Source organism: Oncorhynchus mykiss, chromosome 21 (assembly GCF_013265735.2).
Source record: "Oncorhynchus mykiss isolate Arlee chromosome 21, USDA_OmykA_1.1, whole genome shotgun sequence".
NCBI lineage: Eukaryota > Metazoa > Chordata > Actinopteri > Salmoniformes > Salmonidae > Oncorhynchus > Oncorhynchus mykiss.
Window position 1 is genome coordinate 8,593,904 of NC_048585.1, and position 14,648 is coordinate 8,608,551.

Below are 14,648 nucleotides of genomic sequence, written 5' to 3' on the forward strand. Positions count from 1 at the left end.
TGCTGAATACAACAGGTGTAGTAGACCTCACAGTGAAATGCTGAATGCAACAGGTGTAGTAGACATTACAGTGAAATGCCGAATACAACAGGTGTAGTAGACCTTACAGTGAAATGTTGAATACAACAGGTGTAGTAGACCTCACAGTGAAATGCTGAATACAACAGGTGTAGTAGACCTCACAGTGAAATGCTGAATGCAACAGGTGTAGTAGACATTACAGTGAAATGCCGAATACAACAGGTGTAGTAGACCTCACAGTGAAATGCTGAATACAACAGGTGTAGTAGACCTCACAGTGAAATGCTGAATACAACAGGTGTAGTAGACCTCACAGTGAAATGCTGAATACAACAGGTGTAGTAGACCTTACAGTGAAATGCTGAATACAACAGGTGTAGTAGACCTCACAGTGAAATGCTGAATACAACAGGTGTAGTAGACCTCACAGTGAAATGCTGAATACAACAGGTGTAGTAGACCTCACAGTGAAATGCTGAATACAACAGGTGTAGTAGACCTTACAGTGAAATGCTGAATACAACAGGTGTAGTAGACCTCACAGTGAAATGCTGAATACAACAGGTGTAGTAGACCTTACAGTGAAATGCTGAATACAACAGGTGTAGTAGACCTCACAGTGAAATGCTGAATGCAACAGGTGTAGTAGACATTACAGTGAAATGCCGAATACAACAGGTGTAGTAGACCTCACAGTGAAATGCTGAATACAACAGGTGTAGTAGACCTCACAGTGAAATGCTGAATACAACAGGTGTAGTAGACCTCACAGTGAAATGCTGAATACAACAGGTGTAGTAGACCTTACAGTGAAATGCTGAATACAACAGGTGTAGTAGACCTCACAGTGAAATGCTGAATACAACAGGTGTAGTAGACCTCACAGTGAAATGCTGAATGCAACAGGTGTAGTAGACATTACAGTGAAATGCCGAATACAACAGGTGTAGTAGACCTCACAGTGAAATGCTGAATACAACAGGTGTAGTAGACCTCACAGTGAAATGCTGAATACAACAGGTGTAGTAGACCTCACAGTGAAATGCTGAATACAACAGGTGTAGTAGACCTTACAGTGAAATGCTGAATACAACAGGTGTAGTAGACCTCACAGTGAAATGCTGAATACAACAGGTGTAGTAGACCTTACAGTGAAATGCTGAATACAACAGGTGTAGTAGACCTCACAGTGAAATGCTGAATACAACAGGTGTAGTAGACCTTACAGTGAAATGCTGAATACAACAGGTGTAGTAGACCTCACAGTGAAATGCTGAATACAACAGGTGTAGTAGACCTTACAGTGAAATGCTGAATACAACAGGTGTAGTAGACCTCACAGTGAAATGCTGAATACAACAGGTGTAGTAGACCTCACAGTGAAATGCTGAATACAACAGGTGTAGTAGACCTTACAGTGAAATGCTGAATACAACAGGTGTAGTAGACCTCACAGTGAAATGCTGAATACAACAGGTGTAGTCGACCTCACAGTGAAATGCTGAATACAACAGGTGTAGTAGACCTCACAGTGAAATGCTGAATACAACAGGTGTAGTAGACCTTACAGTGAAATGCTGAATACAACAGGTGTAGTAGACCTCACAGTGAAATGCTGAATACAACAGGTGTAGTAGACCTCACAGTGAAATGCTGAATACAACAGGTGTAGTAGACCTCACAGTGAAATGCTGAATGCAACAGGTGTAGTAGACCTCACAGTGAAATGCTGAATGCAACAGGTGTAGTAGACCTTACAGTGAAATGCTGAATGCAACAGGTGTAGTAGACCTTACAGTGAAATGCTGAATGCAACAGGTGTAGTAGAACTTACAGTGAAATGCTGAATACAACAGGTGTAGTAGACCTCACAGTGAAATGCTGAATACAACAGGTGTAGTAGACCTCACAGTGAAATGCTGAATACAACAGGTGTAGTAGACCTTACAGTGAAATGCTGAATACAACAGGTGTAGTAGACCTTACAGTGAAATGCTGAATACAACAGGTGTAGTAGACCTCACAGTGAAATGCTGAATACAACAGGTGTAGTATACCTTACAGTGAAATGCTGAATACAACAGGTGTAGTAGACCTCACAGTGAAATGCTGAATACAACAGGTGTAGTAGACCTTACAGTGAAATGCTGAATACAACAGGTGTAGTAGACCTCACAGTGAAATGCTGAATACAACAGGTGTAGTAGACCTTACAGTGAAATGCTGAATACAACAGGTGTAGTAGACCTCACAGTGAAATGCTGAATACAACAGGTGTAGTAGACCTTACAGTGAAATGCTGAATACAACAGGTGTAGTAGACCTCACAGTGAAATGCTGAATACAACAGGTGTAGTAGACCTTACAGTGAAATGCTGAATACAACAGGTGTAGTAGACCTCACAGTGAAATGCTGAATACAACAGGTGTAGTAGACCTTACAGTGAAATGCTGAATACAACAGGTGTAGTAGACCTCACAGTGAAATGCTGAATACAACAGGTGTAGTAGACATTACAGTGAAATGCCGAATACAACAGGTGTAGTAGACCTCACAGTGAAATGCTGAATACAACAGGTGTAGTAGACGTTAGTGAAATGCTGAATACAACAGGTGTAGTAGACCTTACAGTGAAATGCTGAATACAACAGGTGTAGTAGACCTTACAGTGAAATGCTGAATACAACAGGTGTAGTAGACCTCACAGTGAAATGCTGAATACAACAGGTGTAGTAGACCTTAGTGAAATGCTGAATACAACAGGTGTAGTAGACCTTAGTGAAATGCTGAATACAACAGGTGTAGTAGACCTTACAGTGAAATGCTGAATACAACAGGTGTAGTAGACCTTACAGTGAAATGCTGAATACAACAGGTGTAGTAGACCTCACAGTGACATGTTTTCTTCCAGGCTCTGACCAATAGTGCATAAAGGTATTTGGTGAACAACAGATAAGTATAGATATGAAAACTGTCCAGGTTTGATTACCTGTTCAGGAGTCTTATGGCTTTGGGGGTAAAAACTGTTGAGAAGCTTTTTAGTCCCAGACTTGGGACTCCGGTCCCGCTTTCCATTCTATGTTTGTGTAGATCGTTGACAACAAAATTACATTTTACATTTTAATCTGACCTTGTAACACATGTGGAACTAGTTGAGGGGTGTGAATATGATCTGAAGGCACGGTGGGGGATGGGCTGTAGGGGACGGGCTGTAGGGGACGGGCTGTAGCTGCTGTCTGTCTGCTGTGTCTCCAGGGAGGACTACTGTTACCACAGTACTAAACTAGTGTCTGTCTCTGTGTCTCCAGGGAGGTGGTGGTTAAGGGAGATCTCCCTCACCCCTTCGCTCTGACGCTGTACGAGGAGACTCTCTTCTGGACCGACTGGAACACCCATTCCATCCACTCGTGTCAGAAAGAGACCGGGGAGGATCGGAAGAAAGTCCACTCGGACATCTTCTCTCCTATGGATATACACGTCTACAGCCAGAAGAGACAGCCGCTACGTAAGAACACAAAGCCAAATCACTGGTCCCACTCACTGTGAATGACATGCTCCTATCCAAAATATAGAATGATCAGGGCCCGGTCACCTGTCTTCCTCCTCTGTGATCGGCTAGCTAGGTCTAGGACAATAGATCTATGTTCGGCTGGCTTGGTCTAGGTCAATAGATCTATGATCGGCTAGCTAGGTCTAGGATAACAGAAGATTTGTGATGGTCTAGGACAGTAAAGCCCTGTACTCTGAGGTTTAATTCAGATAATTTGTCACAGTGCAGAGGGGACCTGCTACACGTCAATGACCCTGCTGTTACAGCCCCCTTCCCCTGCATGCACAGCTGTCTCCAGGGTCGTGTCTACTCTTGACACTTCTATGCAACTTCTGCTATCAGAATTCAAAAGATCACATTGAAAAGACGGGTCTAGACGCACAAAAGTGGCTTTGTGGTCTGATGTGTGATCCGAACTGTCTGACCACTTCAGGAGGTGGTCAGGGATTTCTCCTCAGTCTGGACCAATCAGGCTACTGAAAGCGTGTGGAGGGCTACTCATCAGCACTCCTCCCACAAATCTCCATAAAATGTGTGTTTTGGACCGAGAGGCACCTTTTTCATTATAACGTTGGAGGAAATGCGTTCCTAGCGTGTGAGGAACGTGTTCGCCGGCCTCAAATGCTAGCTAATATTTAGAAGAACATGTTTGTTTTGACCAGAGTTACTAGAGTTATGCTAACCCTTTTGCAATCCCTTTAGCATTGCTAAAGCGAACACGTAGAGGTTGGCCGGCGAACGGCAGAGGTTGGCCGGCTAACTAGCTCTAGTAGTTAGCGACTGCCATCAGTTGTTATGTTATCATATTCTGCCTGTTCCACCGTGTGTAGAATGCATACTGGCATTTGAATATATCTCAGGGAAAAGGGAATCCGGACACCGTGGACATGGTTAAATGCAGATGCATAACGCATTGGGACTTCATGATCAGAACTCTAAAGCTGCATGAACTGTCAAGTCTAGACAGGTCCCAAGACTCTACTCTACTCTCAGTGACCTCGGCGACACATGGACCTCACAATGACCTCGGCCACACATGGATCTCACAGTGACCTCGGCCACACATGGACCTCACAGTGACCTTACCGACACATGGACCTCACAGTGACCTCGGCCACACATGGACCTCACAGTGACCTTACCGACACATGGACCTCACAGTGACCTTACCGACACATGGACCTCACAGTGACCTCGGCCACACATGGACCTCACAGTGACCTTACCGACACATGGACCTCACAGTGACCTTACCGACACATGGACCTCACAGTGATATTATCACTGGCTAACTGTTTGTGTATATATACAAAAGTATGTGGACACCGATATTTAGTGGCTTCAGTTATTTCAGCCACACCCGATGCTGACAGGTGTATAAAATCCAGCACACCGCCATGCAATCTCCATAGACAAACATTGTAGAATGAATGGCCTCACTGAAGAGCTCAGTGACTTTCAACGTGTCACTGTGATAGGATGTCACTTTTCCAACAATTCTGTTAAGTTTGTGCCCTGCCACGGTCAACTGAAGAGCCAAGCAAGTAGAAACCATCTGTCCTCAGTCAAAACGCTCACTACCGAGGTCCAAACTGCCTCTGGAGAACACTCACTAACGAGGTCCAAACTGCCTCTGGAAGCAACGTCAGCCTTAGATCACCATGCTCAATGCCAAGCGTCGGCTGGAGTGCCGTAAAGCTCGCCGCCATTGGACTCTGGAGCAGTGGAAACGCGTTCTCTGGAGTGATGAATCACGCTTCACCATCTGGCAGTCTGACAGACGTATCTGGGTTTGGTGGATGCCAGGAGGACGCTACCTGCCAGAATGCAAAGTGCCAACTGTAAAGTTTGGTGGAGTAGGAATAATGGTCTGATGCTGTTTTTTGTGGTTCGGGCCCCTTAGTTCCAGTGAAGAGAAAGCTTAATGCTACAGAATACAATAACATTCTAGACTATTCTGTGCTTTCAACTTTGTGGCAACAGTTTGGGCGAGGCCCTTTCCTATTTCAGCATGAAAATGCCCCCTGTGCACAAAGCAAAGTCCATACAGAAATCATTTGGAAGAACTTGACTGGCCTGCATAGAGCCCTGACCTCAACCCCATCGAACACCTTTGGGATGAATTGGAACGCAGTAACAACAATGTTCCTACATCTAGTGGAAAGCCTTCCCAGAAGACTGGAGGCTGTTATAGCAGCAATGTTCCAACATCTAGTGGAAAGCCTTCCCAGAAGAGTGGAGGCTGTTATAGCAGCAATGATCCAACATCTAGTGGAAAGCCTTCCCAGAAGAGTGGAGGTTGTTATAGCAGCAATGTTCCAACATCTAGTGGAAAGCCTTCCCAGAAGAGTGGAGGCTGTTATAGCAGCAATGTTCCAACATCTAGTGGAAAGCCTTCCCAGAAGAGTGGAGGCTGTTATAGCAGCAATGTTCCAACATCTAGTGGAAAGCCTTCCCAGAAGAGTGGAGGCTGTTATAGCAGCAATGTTCCAACATCTAGTGGAAAGCCTTCCCAGAAGAGTGGAGGCTGTTATAGCAGCAATGTTCCAACATCTAGTGGAAAGCCTTCCCAGAAGAGTGGAGGCTGTTATAGCAGCAATGTTCCAACATCTAGTGGAAAGCCTTCCCTGAAGAGTGGAGGCTGTTATAGCTGCAATGTTCCAACATCTAGTGGAAAGCCTTCCCAGAAGAGTAGAGGCTGTTATAGCAGCAATGTTCCATCATCTAGTGGAAAGCCTTCCCTGAAGAGTGGAGGCTGTTATAGCTGCAATGTTCCAACATCTAGTGGAAAGCCTTCCCAGAAGAGTAGAGGCTGTTATAGCAGCAATGTTCCAACATCTAGTGGAAAGCCTTCCCAGAAGAGTGGGGGCTGTTATAGCAGCAATGTTCCAACATCTAGTGGAAAGCCTTCCCAGAAGAGTGGAGGCTGTTATAGCAGCAATGTTCCAACATCTAGTGGAAAGCCTTCCCAGAAGAGTGGAGGCTGTTATAGCAGCAATGTTCCTACATCTAGTGGAAAGCCTTCCCAGAAGAGTGGGGGCTGTTATAGCAGCAATGTTCCAACATCTAGTGGAAAGCCTTCCCAGAAGAGTGGAGGTTGTTATAGCAGCAATGTTCCATCATCTAGTGGAAAGCCTTCCCAGAAGAGTGGAGGCTGTTATAGCAGCAATGTTCCAACATCTAGTGGAAAGCCTTCCCAGAAGAGTAGGGGCTGTTATAGCAGCAATGTTCCAACATCTAGTGGAAAGCCTTCCCCGAAGAGTAGGGGCTGTTATAGCAGCAATGTTCCAACATCTAGTGGAAAGCCTTCCCAGAAGAGTGGAGGCTGTTATAGCAGCAATGTTCCTACATCTAGTGGAAAGCCTTCCCAGAAGAGTGGGGGCTGTTATAGCAGCAATGTTCCAACATCTAGTGGAAAGCCTTCCCAGAATAGTGGAGGCTGTTATAGCAGCAAAGGGGGGACCAACCCCATATTAATGCCCATGATTTTGGAAAAAGATGTTGGCTGAGCATACTTTTGGTCATGTAGTGTAGATTTCAGAGATAATGTCTGGTCATGTACAGTAGTCTTCAGAGATAATGTCTGGTCATGTACAGTAGTCTTCAGAGATAATGTCTGGTCATGTACAGTAGTCTTCAGAGATAATGTCTGGTCATGTAGTGTCTTCAGAGACAATGTCTGGTCATGTACAGTAGTCTTCAGAGATAATGTCTGGTCATGTAGTGTCTTCAGAGATAATGTCTGGTCACGTAGTGTCGTCTTCAGAGATGATGTCTGGTCACGTAGTGTCGTCTTCAGAGATAATGTCTGGTCACGTAGTGTCGTCTTCAGAGATAATGTCTGGTCATGTACAGTAGTCTTCAGAGATAATGTCTGGTCATGTAGTGTCTTCAGAGATAATGTCTGGTCACGTAGTGTCGTCTTCAGAGATAATGTCTGGTCACGTAGTGTCGTCTTCAGAGATAATGTCTGGTAGTGTATTAAATGAGGAATAGGGTGCCATTTGGGACAGCAGTGATAATGAATGGTGTGTGATGTGTCTGTAGTCCTCTGACAGCAGTGATAATGGTGTGTGACGTGTCTGTAGACCTCTGACAGCAGTGATAATGGTGTGTGATGTGTCTGTAGTCCTCTGACAGCAGTGATAATGGTGTGTGATGTGTTTGTCTGGAGTCCTCTGACAGCAGTGATAATGGTGTGTGATGTGTCTGTAGTCCTCTGACAGCAGTGATAATGGTGTGTGATGTGTTTGTAGTCCTCTGACAGCAGTGATAATGGTGTGTGATGTGTTTGTAGTCCTCTGACAGCAGTGATAATGGTGTGTGATGTGTTTGTAGTCCTCTGACAGCAGTGATAATGGTGTGTGATGTGTTTGTCTGGAGTCCTCTGACAGCAGTGATAATGGTGTGTGATGTGTTTGTAGTCCTCTGACAGCAGTGATAATGGTGTGTGATGTGTTTGTAGTCCTCTGACAGCAGTGATAATGGTGTGTGATGTGTTTGTAGTCCTCTGACAGCATGTTGTCTCCTTCCTGAACAGTGTCTTCACCATGTTCTGTGAACAACGGAGGCTGTTCCCATCTCTGTCTCCTGTCTCCTATTACACCTCACTACCAGTGTGCCTGTCCCACCGGAGTCCAGCTGCTAGAGGACAGCAAGACCTGCAGAGACGGTGAGCCCTACACCACAGCCCCCTCTTCTGAGGCCTGCACCACAGCCCCCCCCTTCTGAGCCCTACACCACAGCCCCCCCCTCCTTCTGAGCCCTACACCACAGCCCCCTCTTCTGAGGCCTGCACCACAGCCCCCCCCTTCTGAGCCCTACACCACAGCCCCCCCCCTTCTGAGCCCTACACCACAGCCCCCTCTTCTGAGGCCTGCACCACAGCCCCCCCCTTCTGAGCCCTACACCACAGCCCCCCCCCCCCTTCTGAGCCCTACACCACAGCCCCCTCTTCTGAGGCCTGCACCACAGCCCCCCCCTTCTGAGCCCTACACCACAGCCCCCCCCCCTTCTGAGCCCTACACCACAGCCCCCCCCTTCTGAGCCCTACACCACAGCCCCCCCCCTTCTGAGCCCTACACCACAGCCCCCTCTTCTGAGGCCTGCACCACAGCCCCCCCCTTCTGAGCCCTACACCACAGCCCCCCCTTCTGAGCCCTACACCACAGCCCCCCCCTTCTGAGCCCTACACCACAGCCCCCCCCTTCTGAGCCCTACACCACAGCCCCCCCCCCTTCTGAGCCCTACACCACAGCCCCCCCCCCTTCTGAGCCCTACACCACAGCCCCCTCTTCTGAGGCCTGCACCACAGCCCCCCCCTTCTGAGCCCTACACCACAGCCCCCCCTTCTGAGCCCTACACCACAGCCCCACCCCCCTTCTGAGCCCTACACCACAGCCCCCCCCTTCTGAGCCTACACCACAGCCCCCCCCCCCTTCTGAGCCCTACACCACAGCCCCCCCCCCCCTTCTGAGCCCTACACCACAGCCCCCCCCTTCTGAGCCCTACACCACAGCCCCCCCCCTTCTGAGCCCTACACCACAGCCCCCCCCCCCCCCCCCCTTCTGAGCCCTACACCACAGCCCGCCCCCTATGAGCCCTACACCACAGCCCCCCCCTCTGAGCCCTACACCACAGCCCCCCCCCCCCCCTTTCAGCTCTACACCACAGCCCCCCCCCTGAGCCCTACACCACAGCCCCCCCTTCTGAGCCTTACACCACTGACCTTCCTCTCTCCTTTCCCTGACCTTCCTCTCTCCTTTCCCTGACCTTCCTCTCTCCTTTCCCTGACCTTCCTCTCTCCTTTCCCTGACCTTCCTCTCTCCTTTCCCTGACCTTCCTCTCTCCTTTCCCTGACCTTCCTCTCTCCTTTCCCTGACCTTCCTCTCTCCTTTCCCTGACCTTCCTCTCTCCTTTCCCCGACCTTCCTCTCTCCTTTCCCCGACCTTCCTCTCTCCTTTCCCCGACCTTCCTCTCTCCTTTCCCCGACCTTCCTCTCTCCTTTCCCCGGCCTTCCTCTCTCCTTTCCCCGGCCTTCCTCTCTCCTTTCCCCGGCCTTCCTCTCTCCTTTCCCCGGCCTTCCTCTCTCCTTTCCCTGACCTTCCTCTCTCCTTTCCCTGACCGTCCTCTCTCCTTTCCCTGGCCTTCCTCTCTCCTTTCCCCGACCTTCCTCTCTCCTTTCCCCGACCTTCCTCTCTCCTTTCCCTGGCCTTCCTCTCTCCTTTCCCTGGCCTTCCTCTCTCCTTTCCCTGGCCGTCCTCTCTCCTTTCCCTGGCCGTCCTCTCTCCTTTCCCTGGCCGTCCTCTCTCCTTTCCCTGGCCTTCCTCTCTCCTTTCCCTGGCCTTCCTCTCTCCTTTCCCTGACCTTCCTCTCTCCTTTCCCTGGCCTTCCTCTCTCCTTTCCCTGGCCTTCCTCTCTCCTTTCCCTGCACTTCCCCTCTCTCCTTTCCCTGACTTTCCTCTCTCATCTCCTTTCCCTGACCTTCCTCTCTCATCTCCTTTCCCTGGCCTTCTCTCCTTTCCCTGACCTTCCCCTCACTCCTTTCCCTGACCTTCCCCTCTCTCCTTTCCCTGACCTTCCTCTCTCCTTTCCCTGACCTTCCTCTCTCCTTTCCCTGACCTTCCTCTCTCCTTTCCCTGACCTTCCTCTCTCCTTTCCCTGACCTTCCTCTCTCCTTTCCCTGACCTTCCTCTCTCCTTTCCCTGGCCGTCCTCTCTCCTTTCCCTGGCCGTCCTCTCTCCTTTCCCTGGCCTTCCTCTCTCCTTTCCCTGGCCTTCCTCTCTCCTTTCCCTGGCCTTCCTCTCTCCTTTCCCTGACCTTCCTCTCTCCTTTCCCTGGCCTTCCTCTCTCCTTTCCCTGGCCTTCCTCTCTCCTTTCCCTGGCCTTCCTCTCTCCTTTCCCTGGCCTTCCTCTCTCCTTTCCCTGGCCTTCCTCTCTCCTTTCCCTGGCCTTCCTCTCTCATCTCCTTTCCCTGACCTTCCTCTCTCATCTCCTTTCCCTGGCCTTCTCTCCTTCCCCTGGCCTTCCTCTCTCCTTTCCCTGAACTTCCCCTCTCTCCTTTCCCTGACCTTCCTCTCTCATCTCCTTTCCCTGACCTTCCTCTCTCATCTCCTTTCCCTGACCTTCCTCTCTCATCTCCTTTCCCCGACCTTCCTCTCTCATCTCCTTTCCCCGACCTTCCTCTCTCATCTCCTTTCCCCGACCTTCCTCTCTCCTCTCCTTTCCCCGACCTTCCTCTTCTCTCTCTCTCTCCTCCTCTCCTTTCCCTGACCTTCCTCTTCTCTCTCTCTCCACCTCTCCTATATATCCCTGACCCTCTCTCTCTCTCTCTCCACCCCTCCTGTATTTCCCTGACCCTCTTCTCTCTCTCTCTCTCCACCTCTCCTGTGGTGTCCCCACTCAGCCCTCCTGTGGTGTTATCGTGTCCCCACTCAGCCCTCCTGTGGTGTTATCGTGTCCCCACTCAGCCCTCCTGTGGTGTTATCGTGTCCCCACTCAGCCCTCCTGTGGTGTTATCGTGTCCCCACTCAGCCCTCCTGTGGTGTTATCGTGTCCCCACTCAGCCCTCCTGTGCTGTTATCGTGTCCCCACTCAGCCCTCCTGTGGTGTTATCGGTTCCCCACTCAGCCCTCCTGTGGTGTTATCGGGTCCCCACTCAGCCCTCCTGTGGTGTTATCGGGTCCCCACTCAGCCCTCCTGTGGTGTTATCGTGTCCCCACTCAGCCCTCCTGTGGTGTTATCGGGTCCCCACTTAGCCCTCCTGTGGTGTTATCGGGTCCCCACTCAGCCCTCCTGTGGTGTTATCGTGTCCCCACTCAGCCCTCCTGTGGTGTTATCGTGTCCCCACTCAGCCCTCCTGTGGTGTTATCGTGTCCCCACTCAGCCCTCCTGTGCTGTTATCGTGTCCCCACTCAGCCCTCCTGTGGTGTTATCGGGTCCCCACTCAGCCCTCCTGTGGTGTTATCGGGTCCCCACTCAGCCCTCCTGTGGTGTTATCGGGTCCCCACTCAGCCCTCCTGTGGTGTTATCGGGTCCCCACTTAGCCCTCCTGTGGTGTTATCGTGTCCCCACTCAGCCCTCCTGTGGTGTTATCGGGTCCCCACTCAGCCCTCCTGTGGTGTTATCGTGTCCCCACTCAGCCCTCCTGTGGTGTTATCGTGTCCCCACTCAGCCCTCCTGTGGTGTTATCGGGTCCCCACTCAGCCCTCCTGTGGTGTTATCGGGTCCCCACTCAGCCCTCCTGTGGTGTTATCGGGTCCCCACTCAGCCCTCCTGTGGTGTTATCGGGTCCCCACTTAGCCCTCCTGTGGTGTTATCGGGTCCTCACCTCTCCTCTTCCCCCTCCAGGTCCCACACAGCTCCTCCTCCTGGCCCGGCGGACTGACCTGCGCCGCATCTCCCTGGATACGCCCGACTTCACCGACATCATCCTCCCGACGGACGACATCCGCCACGCCATCGCCATCGACTATGACCCGGTGGACGGACACATCTATTGGACCGACGACGACGTCAGGGCCATCAGGAGGTCCTACCTGGACGGCTCTGACGCTCAGTTCATCGTCACCTCACAGGTCAGTCATCCTAACCTCAGGTCACTAACAGCTGGGCCAGATGGTTACTTCATTTGGTAACAGCAGAGGTCACTAACAGCTGGGCCAGATAGTTACTTCATTTGGTAACAGCAGCAGAGGTCACTAACAGCTGGGCCAGATAGTTACTACATTTGGTAACAGCAGAGGTCACTAACAGCTGGGACAGATAGTTACTTCATTTGGTAACAGCAGCAGAGGTCACTAACAGCTGGGCCAGATGGTTACTTCATTTGGTAACAGCAGAGGTCACTAACAGCTGGGCCAGATAGTTACTTCATTTGGTAACAGCAGCAGAGGTCACTAACAGCTGGGCCAGATAGTTACTTCATTTGGTAACAGCAGCAGAGGTCACTAACAGCTGGGCCAGATAGTTACTACATTTGGTAACAGCAGAGGTCACTAACAGCTGGGCCAGATAGTTACTTCATTTGGTAACAGCAGAGGTCACTAACAGCTGGGCCAGATGGTTACTTCATTTGGTAACAGCAGCAGAGGTCACTAACAGCTGGGCCAGATAGTTACTACATTTGGTAACAGCAGAGGTCACTAACAGCTGGGCCAGATGGTTACTTCATTTGGTAACAGCAGCAGAGGTCACTAACAGCTGGGACAGATGGTTACTACATTTGGTAACAGCAGAGGTCACTAACAGCTGGGCCAGATGGTTACTTCATTTGGTAACAGCAGCAGAGGTCACTAACAGCTGGGCCAGATGGTTACTTCATTTGGTAGCAGCAGAGGTCACTAACAGCTGGGCCAGATGGTTACTTCATTTGGTAACAGCAGCAGAGGTCACTAACAGCTGGGCCAGATAGTTACTTCATTTGGTAACAGCAGAGGTCACTAACAGCTGGGCCAGATGGTTACTTCATTTGGTAACAGCAGCAGAGGTCACTAACAGCTGGGCCAGATAGTTACTTCATTTGGTAACAGCAGAGGTCACTAACAGCTGGGACAGATAGTTACTACATTTGGTAACAGCAGCAGAGGTCACTAACAGCTGGGACAGATGGTTACTTCTCTGCAGAGCTGCCTCCAGACTGACGCTAACCTGATCTTCTCTCTTAGGTGAACCATCCTGACGGCATCGCGGTGGACTGGATCGCCCGGAACCTGTACTGGACGGACACAGGAACGGACCGCATCGAAGTGACACGCCTCAACGGAACCATGAGGAAGATCCTGATATCAGAGGACCTGGACGAGCCACGAGCCATCGTACTGGATCCTGTCGCTGGGTAACTGCTGTCTCTATACTAACCCTGAACCATCATCGCTGGGTAACTGCTGTCTCTATATTAACCCTGAACCATCGTACTGGATCCTGTCGCTGGGTAACTGCTGTCTCTATACTAACCCTGAACCATCGTACTGGATCCTGTCGCTGGGTAACTGCTGTCTCTATACTAACCCTGAACCATCGTACTGGATCCTGTCGCTGGGTAACTGCTGTCTCTATACTAACCCTGAACCATCGTACTGGATCCTGTCGCTGGGTAACTGCTGTCTCTATATTAACCCTGAACCATCGTACTGGATCCTGTCGCTGGGTAACTGCTGTCTCTATACTAACCCTGAACCATCGTACTGGATCCTGTCGCTGGGTAACTGCTGTCTCTATACTAACCCTGAACCATCGTACTGGATCCTGTCGCTGGGTAACTGCTGTCTCTATACTAACCCTGAACCATCGTACTGGATCCTGTCGCTGGGTAACTGCTGTCTCTATATTAACCCTGAACCATCGTACTGGATCCTGTCGCTGGGTAACTGCTGTCTCTATACTAACCCTGAACCATCGTACTGGATCCTGTCGCTGGGTAACTGCTGTCTCTATACTAACCCTGAACCATCGTACTGGATCCTGTCGCTGGGTAACTGCTGTCTCTATACTAACCCTGAACCATCGTACTGGATCCTGTCGCTGGGTAACTGCTGTCTCTATACTAACCCTGAACCATCGTACTGGATCCTGTCGCTGGGTAACTGCTGTCTCTATACTAACCCTGAACCATCGTACGGGATCCTGTCGCTGGGTAACTGCTGTCTCTATACTAACCCTGAACCATCGTACTGGATCCTGTCGCTGGGTAACTGCTGTCTCTATACTAACCCTGAACCATTGTACTGGATCCTGTCGCTGGGTAACTGCTGTCTCTATACTAACCCTGAACCAGGGCTCTTAATGGATCCTGTCGCTGAGTAACTGCTGTCTCTATACTAACCCTGAACCAGCGTTCTTAATGGATTCTGTCGCTGGTTAACTGCTGTCTCTATACTAACCCTGAACCAGGGCTCTTAATGGATCCTGTCGCTGGGTAACTGCTGTCTCTATACTAACCCTGAACCATCGTACTGGATCCTGTCGCTGGGTAACTGCTGTCTCTATACCAACCATTATGGGGCGGCAGGGTAGCCTAGTGGTTAGAGAGTTTGACTGCCCCTGAACAGGCAGTTAACCCACTGTTCCTAGGCCGTC

At 50.1% G+C, this 14,648-nt stretch overlaps 1 protein-coding gene across 2 annotated transcripts in view; it reads left to right on the forward strand.

The window, feature by feature from the left end:
- Positions 1–14,648, forward strand: part of LOC110512606 (low-density lipoprotein receptor-related protein 6) — a 100,009-nt gene that overhangs the window by 24,514 nt on the left and 60,847 nt on the right. The window contains exons 4-7 of one of the 2 annotated variants that reach the window (XM_036956765.1): positions 3,331–3,527; positions 8,113–8,244; positions 11,922–12,148; positions 13,238–13,407. In XM_036956765.1, the coding sequence (XP_036812660.1) occupies positions 3,331–3,527; positions 8,113–8,244; positions 11,922–12,148; positions 13,238–13,407 (726 nt within the window). Of the gene's footprint in view, positions 1–3,330; positions 3,528–8,112; positions 8,245–11,921; positions 12,149–13,237; positions 13,408–14,426; positions 14,542–14,648 lie in introns of those variants that run through there. The other variant, XM_036956766.1, reaches the window with a different exon arrangement.